The 13713-nt window shown below is 39.2% G+C and overlaps 1 protein-coding gene across 4 annotated transcripts in view; it reads left to right on the top strand.

Moving 5' to 3' along the window:
• Positions 1-13713, top strand: part of LOC121521401 (disheveled-associated activator of morphogenesis 1-like) — a 65431-nt gene that overhangs the window by 36807 nt on the left and 14911 nt on the right. For all 4 annotated transcript variants that reach the window (XM_041805354.1, XM_041805355.1, XM_041805356.1 and 1 more), the window contains exons 3-10: positions 2494-2583; positions 8194-8265; positions 8772-8866; positions 10123-10456; positions 10566-10676; positions 10773-10876; positions 11197-11263; positions 11352-11469. In XM_041805354.1, the coding sequence (XP_041661288.1) occupies positions 2494-2583; positions 8194-8265; positions 8772-8866; positions 10123-10456; positions 10566-10676; positions 10773-10876; positions 11197-11263; positions 11352-11469 (991 nt within the window). The remainder of the gene's footprint in view (positions 1-2493; positions 2584-8193; positions 8266-8771; positions 8867-10122; positions 10457-10565; positions 10677-10772; positions 10877-11196; positions 11264-11351; positions 11470-13713) is intronic.

Raw genomic sequence — 13713 nt, 5'->3', positions numbered from 1 at the left:
AGAAACACTAATCACCTGTTATCGCAAACACTTGATTTCAGTTATGGCTGCCAAGGGTGGCACAACAAGTTATTAGGTTCAGGGGGCAATTACTTTTTCACACAGGGCCAGATAGGTTTGGATTTTTTCCCCCCCTTAAGAAATTAGATAATCATTCAAACACTGCATTTTATATTTACTTGGGTTGTCTTTGTGAAATATAAAAATTGGTTTGATGATCCAAAAAATTTAAGTTTGATAAATATGCAAAAAACTCAGGAATCAGAAAGAGGCAAATACTTTTTCACACCACTGTAGCAGGCAGGAAGAGTTTATAAGTTGATGTAACCCAGACAAAGTCTTTAAAACAAAATTAGACCTCATTGCCTGTACATTATACAAACATTCCCAAACAAGCTGTCACTTCCTCCCAGTTTACAGTCTTGTCTGTAACAGGGCCACGCTGCTGTTCTTTCTCTGTCTCATTGTCACATCCAATTCATCGTGCCCTCCTCCCTCTCCTGCCCCATTTTCCCGTCCCGTGGTTGCCACAGTAATCTAAGCATGACATTTTTGCACATCAATAGGCCTCATTCAGGAACTCTTAGTGTCTCGGCCCTGCTCCATCTGCTAATTGCTTGTTTTTGTGTACCGTTCTTTATGAAGACATAATTGAGTAGGTTGAGTGTGACGACAAGGAGGTTTTCAGTTGCTCTGTTTACCGCAAGAAAGCAGCCACGTGCTTCTTTTTTCTCCCAGTTTGAGTCTCAATGTGCGTGGATAATCGTAACAAGCTTACTGGAAAAAAGTTGTGGAAAGAGTTTCGGCCACCTGCTCTGTTACGATCAATTACAGATGATCTTTGACCTGGAGATTCATTTTATGAGCCCAGACGAAGCTCCTTTTCCCATCAGACATGCAGAGAGATGAAGCTGCTGTCTCTCATTATCATGCAAACAAAAAGTCTGTAACAGAAAAAGAACATGCAGATATCCTTAGTGATAAAGATGATCCAATCAGTTTTAAATGAAGAAAACCAATACATGACAAATTTTCTCCCAAGGCACTAGAGACTGTACTCTTTTTTTTTTACCTCATTCACAGAGGCCCAGCATTAATCCACTACAAGAACAGCTCTTGGAAACATTCAGCAAAGTTGCAGTGGCAAGGAAACGCTTATTTTTAACAGGCAGAAGTCTTGACCAGAACCAGATTTATGTTGAACAGCCATCTGCTGTGGCTGTGTTGGGCTTGGAAAACTGAGTAGGAGAGAGATGGAAAGAAAGCGTTGGCTTTAGAAAAACACATTTCCACCACAACAGCTCATTGTCCCTTACTTAAGCAAACAGGATCATTAGCAACAAGCTTAAGCATTTTCATATTGTAATTTTTATGATTTTGATTGTAGGGTAGGTGTCAAGGGGTTTGCAGCATGCCAAAGCTCAGTCTGTATTGATCTGGTTACTGGAAAGGTGCCAGCTAACTTTGAGCACTGCGAGGTCCCCACTGAACCCCCATCTGTTCAAGTTTAGTGAGCTACTCAGCATGTAGACCTAATTTATGACGCCAATCAATAGTCCATGTGAGGACATTTGAGAGTATTGAGTAAATTGATCCATGGAGCCTGATGGATATTGTAAAAACATCCCAAACAGCAATTTCAATAATGAGTTACTGCTGTTTAAAATGAAGTACTAGCTTTGTTGTGCAAAACACATGAACTTAACTCAAACAAATCCCAATTTAATTTTGATAAAAAAACATCTAAGATAGAAGCAAGCAACTGTTTGTTCATGCTGCACCAAATTTCAACTTACTTGCTTGAGGGCCTTCACATGGCTTTCACCATTATTTTTTTTAAATGAACCTAATTTAAGCTGAGGATTCAGATTTTTACAGTTTAAGTTTAACATTGAACCTCAAATGCTGTGAAATAAAAAAAAAAGTTTATACACTTAATATCAAATTAGTTGAACATTTTTTTACTCCAGACACATGGAAACTGAAGTTATAAAAAACACTGAATGCTTAAATGCTTCCTGGTATTTACTCTCAACACTTCCCAGCAGCACCCTTTGTGAGCCCCTGTGAAACACTGGTGTTATATTGGTACGCATGTTGTATCCAGATGTTTTTTACCACGACAGGCAGACAGACTATACCTTATCTTCTTCCCTCTATTACTCACTCGTCTTAAGTCTTTGAGACACGTGATCTCATTCAGAGTCCATCTGAATTTACGACAAAGGCACCCAGCAATATCCCACTTATATGAAGAGCTGTATCAAAAACACATCTTGAATGGAGAGCAGAGCTGTTACGCAATCTCCAAATGCACGTTTATGTTCTGGGGGAAAAACAAAGCAGATTTATGTGCGTCTCTAAATTACTGCACTGACGGTTTGATAGTGTGTGCAGAAAGTCATAATAATCTTCTCCATGCAGTCTTCAATAAAGTCATCCTAACCAACATTTCTTAACCTCCTCTGCTTCTATTTTCTCCTCTCTCTGCAGGATGAGCTCGACCTTACAGAGAAACACAGAGAGGCCATGTTCGCTCTGCCTGCAGAGAAGAAATGGCAGATCTACTGCAGTAAGAAGAAGGTAGAAGACTCTCACTCTCACTTTTGTCAACTCCTCATCATCCCCCACATGCTCTCTGCCAACAGGACTGACTGCTTAAACTGAATATTATCTGCAGATATCCCAGCTGCCATGTTTGTGTAATCTCTGCTCATTGATTTGTTGATACCTGAAGCTGTGGGCTCTTAAACACAGCGACCTCAGAGCCCTACCTCACTGTTTGTATGCTCAAAACAGGCTGCAGCATGAGTGTGTTGTCTAAGTACTGTATCAGAGGAATGCATGTGATTATATTTTTCATTTGGGATGATAGGTGTGTCATCTGCCATGAAGTTTGAAACGCATGTTTTTAAAACCTGACCTGATGAGAATGCCTGCAGCAAGCTGTCAGTATTCCTCCCTTGGTTTGTAGTTGGATTTACAAGTTTGGGATGGATCTTGTGGTCAGATTAACTTGCTGTCTCATGTATTTCAAACTTAATATAGACTGGAATCTGTTTGATTTAGATGTGGCGATCAAATCTTCAAGATTGTTGGATTTTTTTAAAGGGTACCTTACAACTGCTTCAACATCGCCTGAATTTCACTGAATTAAAGCTTTACAAATCTAAAAGATTTTTTGAATCTTAACGCTTTTTTTTAAGTGAGAGACCCCCCCACATGGAGACAAATGATAACAGGTTTAACAGTTTGTTGTTATTGTGTATGGTTCGTAACAATATTACCAACACAGCACACCCCAAATTTACAGATTCATTCACCAAATTATTGTGACTTTGTTGACTTTTAGCAATCAGGACAAAAATCAGTGTGATTATCTTGTAGTGTTCCCAGCTTTAAAGGAAAGGTGGGAGTTTTGTTGTCGTGTTTTTGCTAATTTTTGGGCTCTTTATTTTTGCATGAATTGCTTAGTTGTTTACATCTCTAACTTTATTACAGGAGACTGGGGTATCAAATCCTGGTCAGGGCATTATGAGTATCCAGTGTGGGCCCTTGGGAAAACGTCCTGAATGCCATGAACCCCTGTCACAGATGTACATGGCTTTGGACAAAAGTGTCTGCTAAATGCCATTGTAACATTGTATTTTAGAGAGGAGGACCGAGGATAGAGTTGGAAATAGACTCTGACCCAGGCTGCCCACAAACATGGGGTGCAAACAAATTATTAGGGCACATGTTTTTGTTAATTTTCCTTTATTATTTGGCCTATATGAATGAAAGTAAATAACGACATCAAGACAAGATTATGACTTTAAAAAGTTACATCAGCATTACATCACATCATATTAAGCATCTTGTACACTGTTTTCCTCTAGGATATGCTTATAAAATAATGACCCATGCTCTAGTTAACTTCATTTAAAATCAATGAAAATTAGAAAATCTTAAATGAAGCCTGAGTGGCAAATGATAGCTATTAGTAGAAATGTCACATTTCTTCTTCTCTTTTGAGGTCCTTAAGTTCTTGTGTCTTTCTACTCCGGGTCCTATTAGTTTTCTGACAGCTGATCTCATCCACCATGATCCCACCTATGATATCCTCCTGATTTCTTTTTTAAACAACTGTGCTTTCAGGAGCAGGTTTTAAAATGTGAAATGTTAAGGCCTCTGCACCGGACCTCCCACACTTGATGGTATTATTATCAATGGCATTTCAGCTAAAGAGATGCAGAGCTTTCAAGGCTCTGGCTTTAGTAGAGCCAAGAAGAATATTTTAGAAAGAAACTGCATGTAAAGAAAAGGCCTATTCATCAGATAATAAAGTATTCAACAGTATATCTAAAAAAATACATACTATATACTTCTGTTTAACATAACACACACAAGTCATCCAAACACTTCACAACATTAGTACTTTCATGTTTCTTTTGAGTGACAGTCATTTTTTTTCATAACTAAACAAGGCTTCTTTAGTGCCTGATAAAAGGCACATGAAGATGATTCATCTACTTGATTGTTACACAAGGTGGATAAAAATAGTGATGTGTAGAGGGAGTCCAACAAAGCTGCATCCAGCCTCCTTCATTAGATCATCCACTTACACAGGAGAGAGTGTTAGGAATTATAAAGTAATAAGTTAAAGTCGTAACTTGGGACTCCAAAGAAAGTTTCTACCAGAATGCAGGCTCCGTGTGTGACTATTTGTTCCTACTAGATTCAAAACATAAAAAAAGAGGATTCTTTTAAATCATGTGGTTATGCTATAGATGACACCTGTCCCATCAAGGCATTGCTCTAGCCATAACATAGTCTACTTTACTACTCTGTGGCAGTGTCTTATTTCATCCTGCGTTCTCTTCATGATTAAAGGATGGTCAGCTGCTCTTCCTGTCCCTCCTCTGCATGTACAAAACTCAGCAACTGTTCTAGTTTAGATGGACTCTGGTTAAGCTTTTCTGAAACACATTAATATTTGTGCAGGATTTCCTGTTCTGAATAACATGCTGGCTCACACACAAGTTTATTCATCTTTTCCTACATCCTGTTACAAACTGGAGGTCAGGAGTGCGTGGGTTTAGCAGCACAGGTCTGTAGAAAGGCATGCCATAACAGCTATTTTAGATCAAAATGTTGCAGCAAAAGTGGTTTTATTCACCAGCCTCAAAGTATAAAATGAAAATCCATCATTCTTATAAACTGTTTGGTACTTTTTGTTTGTTTATTTCTTTACAATTTTATGTTTGAATTTAGTCTAGAAAGTGAAAAAGCATGAAAGAATTTTTTGGGAAAATTTAAACAAGGTAGAACATGATGATTAATGAGCTTTGCTATTGCATGGACTTTGTTACAGTGAGGAAAGAGCCAGGCTAGCAGTTTTGTACTCAGTTAACTGGGTTAGCTTTAAGTAAAAGCTCATAATGTCTTAAGCCGTTCCTTTTAAGGACTCGTGTGTTAGTCAATAATGTGTATTTAGGGCAACTGCAGAAATAACTCATTTTTGTATTAAAACTATGATAAGAGGCTTAAAAAGCTACACGCGACAGAGAATTATGAGACTGACTTTGAGAGAGTTTTGATGCAATTATAGATCACTGTGGTTCACACAACATCCAGTGTAGTAGTACAGAGGCAGGTGACAGAGAACAGAGAGTGAAAATGACAACACTTTCTTTGCTTTTCCTCATTTCTGCCATATCCCAATGAATGACCTCATTTGCAAAATATACCCCCAGTTTTATTCAATCTCTGTTTAGCTTTCTGGGGATATTTTTATTTCAGCGTGAGGGTGGAGGAGGTTTTGGATACCTCCAGATCTTTACACTGTATTGACCTGCAGAAGACAGACAGAAAGGAGAGACAGAGAGAGACGTCAATAATGCTGACTCGGCAGCTGACTCTGGCCCTGGCCCAGACAGATAGAGGCTCAGGATCTGAGCTCAGAGGGGATGGGTGTGTGTTTGTGTGCGTAGAGGAGAGGCAAAGGAAGCAGTCTGTTATCCAAGGCAAACAGGAAGGCTTCGATTCACAGGTGCAGCTTGCGTATATGAAAAGGAGGGAGGCTGATAAGGAAGAATTCTGGGTTATTATCAGTGTTGCCAGAGGGAAAGTTCAATAATATTGTATCGTGAAATTAGAACCCAGAAACAGTTGTCTACACTAAAAGACAAATAATGCTGTGTGCATCATGTTGACAACATAGCAACTTTGTTTTTCATACAGAGTCAAACTCACCCTGCACAATCACATCCCTACATATTTTTCTACTTTTTTACCCTTCATCTGCAGGCAAATGGGCATGAGCTGGCATGATCAGTCCTCCTGATGAGAATGGTTACTGTGAAATCAAAGGCGAGGTTTTGTTTTGGTTAGGTTGTCATGCCATCATTTTTCAAACTTTCAGACCACGTTTTAAAATGATAGAATTTCATAGAACTGCAAGGAACCTAAACCTTTAAGATCCTTAGTCATAATTTTAACCAAAAGCTGCTTTGTGCAGGAGTCGCCTGGCCATTTTTGTTTAAAAAAAAACTATACTTTAGGTGATGCAAAACAAGCAATTACCCAATGTAGTGGGGCTGGGATGTGCATTTTTTATTTGTGAGTTAATGAAACAGTTATCATTTGATTTTTTTCTTGTGTTGCTTGATAATCTGGAATCATAACAATCTAACGTCATGCGTTAGCTATGGCAAGATTATTTTATCTGGCCATTGAATCTACTGTTCGAACCCATTGTTATCGTGCATCTGGCAACACAGGTCATTTTCAGGCCGCTGTGGGCCTGTGCCATGTAGGACCAGAAGGAGATAAGGCCTGAGCTGTTTGGTTTGGCTGGGCTCCTACTCTGATACAATCATGCTGCAGAGAATCAATCTTCTCCTCCTTCTGGTCAGATCTCCTCTCTGCTACATTATCTGCCAAACAGCAGATTTACTGACTCTGTTGTCAGCAGTTAGGTTTTAGGTTTACCCTGAAAAAAATCTCTTAATTTATGTGAAGGCAGAGCTCTTTCTTAACTTCTCTTTCAAGTTTTTTCTACCCCTAAACTAAGAGATTAATTCCTGTTTCCATAAGTGTCTTTGATTCTTACTCTGCCAAATGTGGGAAAGTATAAACTCCCATAAATGCCCCCATGAATCTCCCCTCTGATCTCGACCCTAAATAAACTGAAAGCACCTCAGTGTTTGAAGATTTCTGAGCTGAAAGATGAACTCCTTCAGATGCTAAAGGAAGTGGTCCACCTCTGGTCCACTAATGGACTGAACCTTTTCCAGCACCCTCCTGGCCAAATTGGCACCAATCTCGAGTAGAGCAGCAGGATCAGACCTTCCTGTCACTGCACGATCCCTGCAGACCGGCCAAGTCTGCAGTTTCTGCCCGAGTGACCAAGTCTCGGCAGGCCGTTTTATTAAGTGACGCCCAATTAGTCTCTGATGGTCACAGCTCACTTAGGTTTAATGGAGCGAGGGTTAAAATGAAAGCTGGGGGCGCTTTTATGTGCAAACCAAGTTCATGGTCAAGCCATTTTCTCCTTGGTGTTTCCCCTTGAGTTAAAAAATTAAGTCATCTTAAATGTCTGTTTTTTGTTTTTTTTTTTACTTGTGATACAAACGTGCTGGTCCGTAGATAATCTGAGCTTAAACAGGAGAATGTCCTTAATCCACAGTTTTAACATTCATTTACTAATCTCTCAAGATTTTCTCAAGCAGCTGTGCTTCCTTTTTTTGTCTCTTCTCACCACCTCCTGAAACTCAGTGACAGTAAAATGGGCTGGATATCTGTGTTGCCCTACTTTGGAGTCCCTGCTCCATTTTTGGCTCTTTGCTATTAATGCCCTGGACCTTCTGTTCTGCGTGTGTTTGTCATGTTTTGTGTTTCAAAGCTTATTAATCTAGAAAAACGAATGACTGAAGTTTCCATTCGGTTTGTGTTTCAGCTTTGGCATACTCAAACATGTAACATGATGAAAATATTAACTTTTCACTTCCTTGTGACTCTCTGAAATGTTTCTGTCAAGATCCCTCTCTTATGTAACATGTTTCAAAAGTCCCTGTAAAATCTTACCAAGCATAAGCCGATCATCAGCTAATCTTATGTTCCCAGGTTTCATTGTGTGAAGTTCTATTAAAACAAAACCTACAAAAAGTGTTCTGCAGCTTCATGCACACTCTGCTTTTCTCTGTTTTTCAGGAACAAGAAGAAAACAAAAGTGCGACTAGTTGGCCAGAATACTACATTGATCAGCTCAATTCAATGGCAGCTGTAAGTCATTTTGCTTTCTTTTGGATATGAAACATGACATAAAATAGTTCTTGGGAAAAAAGGACCAATCATGTCTAGCTGCTGCCAATGTTTTGATGAAGAATGGTGGCCAAGTTTGAAAAGACCTCTGAAAACCTTACATGAACATTTTCAGCAGAATCAACTAGTGGTAATGATGAAAAATCATGCCTCTAACCCAAACAATGAGGTATAATAACACAAAAAAACATAATTTTACACTTTCCATTGGTCAAATAATGTTACCTTAGTAGAACCTAGAAAACCTAATCCTTTGATTGTCTGTGGATTGTATTCATGATGTCACATGGGAATCAAAATAAAAACCAAGAGGGACTTTTTTTCAACTCTAATCTTGTTTCTAGGAATTTGCTAGCCATCAGTTGTATTTGAGCATAAGTTAGGGAATTGAGTAAACTAGATTTATTTTTATGTTAAACTGTTACTCAGTATCTGATTTTTATTCTGTGCAATCTCTTGTTAAACAGAGAAAGACGCTACTCGCTCTGGAGAAAGAGGACGAGGAAGAGAGGAACAAAACCATAGAGAGCTTGAAGACAGCACTGAGGACACAACCTATGAGGTGGACTGATATGTTTCTCATGTGTAGCTCTTTATCTCCTCCCTGTCCTTTGTATTAAATGTCACTTACCATACTCTTGTTTGCCCCATCTAACCTTGTCTGCCAGTCATTTCAGGTACTCTCAATGTTATGCATGTGAGTCCTTTAAGGATAAAACAGCAAGAAAGGGCACTGCTAAGTTTAGTCATAGGCTTTTTCATTGATTTAAATTTGAATTAAGTGATAGTTAAGTGTAATAGGTTGAATGAAGATGATTCTTTATAATGTGCTGTTAGAAGAAAAAAAAAAGAGGACAATAGTATTTTTTAGGTATACAGTGCATTTAGAAAGTATTCAGACCCCCCTTCACTTTTTCTATTTTATGTTGCAGCCTGATGCTACAGTCAAAAAGATTCATTTTATTCTCATTAATCTACACTCAGTACCCCATCATGAAAAAAGTAAAACCAGAATTTTAGACATTTTTGCAAATGTATTTAAAATATACTGAGAAATAACATTGTCATAAGTATTCAGATACTTTGCAAAAACGCTTGAAATTAAGCTCAGGTGCTTACAGTCTCTGTGGATCTTTGCTGAGATGTTTCTACACTTTGGAGTCCACCTATGGTAAATTAAATCGGTTGGACACAATTTGGAAAGGCACACATCTCTCTATAGAAGGCCTCACAGATGACAATACATATTAGAGTGAAACAGCCAAGCCATGAGTTCAAAGAATCTGCCTGTAGAGCTCAGAGACAGAATTGTTGCAAGGCATAGATCTGGGAAAGGCTACAAAAAAATCTGTAGCACTGAAAGTTCCCTAGAGCACAGTGGCCTCCATAATTCTGAAATGGAAGAAATTTGATGAGACCAGAACTCTTCCAAGAGCTGGTCGCCTGACCAAACTGAGCAATCGCGGGACCAAAAATAGTCTTTATTGTCATTGTAAATTACAAGTACAACAAAATTGAATGTAATTCTTGTGGTGCCATGAAATAAAAGTACTAAAAAAAATCAGAATTATAAAAAAAATTATAAAGTGCAAGATCGATCAAATCAGACCAGATAAAAGTGTGATAATCCATCTCAAAATGTGCAAAAAACCCCCCATATTAATTCATTTCACTCATATTTATTTAAAGTGGACATAATGCATATTGCACAGGTTGGGCTTGGTTGATATTTGTGCCTTTTACTTGTATTTTAGTTAAAAATAATCATCTGATATACAGTAAACAAAGTTTCTCTCTGTGTGCTTGTTCTGTTTTCAGGTTTGTGACTCGTTTTATTGACATGGATGGTCTGACTTGCATCCTTAACTTCTTGAAGAGCATGGACTACGAGACCACTGAGTCTCAGATCCACACGTCTCTCATCGGCTGCATCAAAGCTCTCATGAACAATTCCCAGGGCCGCGCCCACGTCCTCTCCCATTCTGAGAGCATCAACATCATTGCTCAGAGCCTCGCCACAGAGAACATCAAGACCAAGGTTGCCGTGCTGGAGATCATGGGTGCCGTGTGTCTTGTCCCTGGTGGACACAAAAAAATCCTGGAGTCCATGCTGCACTACCAACGCTTCGCCTGCGAGAGGACGAGATTTCAGGTAAGGGCATGAAAATAGGGTTGTAAATCTCCTGCAGGTAGATGAAGTAATTTAAACCCAGTGATGCGTGAAGATATTTTAACACCTGTAATAACCTGTCATCCCTCAGACATTAATAAACGATCTGGACAGGAGTACAGGGCGGTACAGGGATGAGGTCAACCTGAAAACAGCCATCATGTCCTTTATTAACGCTGTGCTGAGTCAAGGGGCGGGAGAGGTAAGTTTTTGCGAAATATCTTTTATACTTTCCTTATGCTTGAAAGTCATCCAAAAATATCCCAACATCTTTGTTTCCTCCTTTTTTAAAATACAGACAAGCTTGGAATTCCGAATCCACCTCCGTTATGAGTTTCTCATGCTGGGGATCCAACCTGTGATTGATAAGCTACGCTCACATGAAAACTCTACATTAGACAGGTGGGATGGAGCAGAGTGGAACCTACTCTACTAATGTTTGTTTAGCTACTCAACAACATGAAATCAAAGAAATTAAGGCTTTATTTGGTCTCAGTATTTGAGTAAGAAAACTTAGATTGTTTTTGCCCCAAAAAACAGACAAACACCCTCAAAACCTGTCAGTCTTCTAAATTTTCAAGCTTATATGAATAATGCTAAATCATATGGTCAGGAAATTGTCATTGTATTGATGCTTCCTGAGAGCTTGAAATAACATTTTAGACAAGGAAATACTTCTTTTATTTTCACATTGCCTCTCTAATCTTCTCCTTTTCTCTCAGACATTTAGACTACTTTGAGATGCTGCGGAACGAGGACGAGCTGGCTTTGTCAAAACGTTTTGAGTCGGTAAGAAGGAAACATAGTTCTTCAGTATTACCCTCCCAGGACATTAATCAGAAGATATTCACAGAACTGTTTTTCATTTTTCCTCCAGGTACATATAGACACCAAGAGTGCCAGCCAAGTTTTTGATCTCATTCGTAAAAAGATGAATCACACTGATGCATACCCGCACTTTATGTCTGTCCTGCATCACTGTCTCCTCATGCCACGTGAGTATAGATTTCTTTTATTTTTCAATAGGCTGTAAATTACAGAACACAACTGGATTATCTCTGTATAGTCTAATTAACAGGCTTTATTGAATTAAAATTATCCTAAAGAACATGAAGCTCAAAACAAGATAGAAGTTATACTCCCATGTTTTCACCAAGTCCATCTGTACATTCTGGGTTCTGTCCAAATAGATAAGCCTGTTGACATTATCCTGACTTGTCAGCCCAGAAATTGTATAAGCAAATTGCCAGCAAAACTGAGAGCTTTACATTTTTAAAGCCAGGGATTTTTGTTGGCCAACATAAAATGCCATGCATTTTTAGAGCTAGCCAGGTTTCCCACACTACTTAACGTGGAAATAAAGAGCCATCACACTTTCTCCCCTAACATAGCTTGTTAGCTTGTTTTACAAAGTGGAGATAATGGTGCATGAATAATATCCACATCTAAACTTAAAACAAAAAGTAAGGAAATTTGTGTTTGGTACATTATTTCTTTGTTGTAACAATGCTTCTTGGTAATAAACCTTAAACCACTGGAAAGCCTGTTTATTACCCTTTTAAATGGTGCCATATTTGTAAGGAACATGCATTTGTGGGATGAGCAGCAGAGCTGAGTATGTGGGTTGCGCCATGAAAAATGTGCCAAATCTTCTTTGCCGATGCCAAACAGCTTATTTTGCTGTTGCTATTGACTCTTGTTTGGGGCTTCTGGTACCCCAGGTGCTGCCAATCGTGAACATGGGCCCTGCTACAGTGGTCAGTAGAGGTCTGCTTCAAGAACCGGCATGCCACGTTTGACTGATCTGGATAGGGCCCGTGCGATAGGGCAACCTTCAAGCTGGTGTTCCGCAAAACCAATTTGCGGCATTGTTTGGGGTGAACCCTAGTACCATCTCCAAACTGAAGGCCAGGTTCCATATAACAGGGAATGTCAGAGACAGGCCACGAAGTGGGTATCGCAAAAAGACAACACTCCAAGAATACAGTTTTCTTACCCTGTCAGCGAGAACTCTATCCTCCAAGATGACAACACACTCCCCATCGGAGTGGGGTTTATCAGAGACTACCTCCAGCGTTTAGGAGTGGAGAGGATGGAATGGCCTGCCAGCAGTCCTGACCTTAACCCCATTGAACACTTGTGGGATCAGCCTGGGCGTGCTGTTTGTACCAGAGTGACCAACACAACCACGTTGGCTGACTTGCGACGAATGCTGGTTGAAGAATGGGATGCCATCCCACAGCAGTGTGTGACCCGGCTAGGTGACCAACATGAGGAGGAGGAGCCAGGCTGTTGTGGCTGTGTTTGGTTCTTCCACAAGCTACTGAGGCTCCTGTTTGTTCAATGAATAAACTGTTAAATTGTCAATATGTCTTGATTCTTAAACTTCAATCATGCAATCCACCAAACACCAAACAAGAGTCAATGGCAGAATAAGCTGAGAAGATTTGCCACATTTTTCATGGGCGCAACCCACATAATCAGCTCTGCTGCTCATCCCACAAATGCATGTTCCTTACAAATGTGGCACCATTTAAAAGAGTAATAAACAGGCTTTCCAACGGTATAAGATTTAATACCAAGAAGCATTGTTACAACAAAGAAATAATCTACCATTTACCAAGTACTTGATTTCATATTTTCACATGGGGAAAAAGTACATTAACAGGGCAAATAATTCCATAATGAATGGGTAACACTTAACAGATGGACAGTGAGCATGCAATGTTGAACAATGCAGTGCCATATCTGATGTGTGCATGCAGTTATGACACAGGGTACAATATCTTTAGTTGTTGTTTAGCTGTAGTAATACTGTATGGTTGTACAAATTCATAAGGCACACCTAGACTTGCTTCAAGGCACACCTGTGTGTCTTGGCACACCTTTTGAGAACAACTGGATTAGACCCTCAGTTTCTCTTTCAGTACATTCAGAGTGTAATCAACACTTCAGTTACAAATACAAGTGTTACAACTGTTCACAAAACTAATAAATATGGGCTGATGATCACACTTCTTCAGAGTGAGGACTTAGATTAATATAACTCAAAAAGATTTGATGCATTTAACACCTTTCAGGATTCCTGTTAGAGTTCTAACAGGATGCCTTTCAAGAGTGCCATGTCTATTTTGTTTACATTTAATAACATGAAATATAGGTAAAGTCTTGCCATAAATGACTTTGTCATATCTGAATTACACAACCACTGTGGATCCTGCTGTAGCCGGAGATTACTG

This window comes from Cheilinus undulatus, linkage group 14 (genome assembly GCF_018320785.1).
Source record: "Cheilinus undulatus linkage group 14, ASM1832078v1, whole genome shotgun sequence".
Lineage (NCBI taxonomy): Eukaryota > Metazoa > Chordata > Actinopteri > Labriformes > Labridae > Cheilinus > Cheilinus undulatus.
Note: the sequence above shows the minus strand (reverse complement) of the source record. Positions and strands in the feature narration are given on the sequence as shown.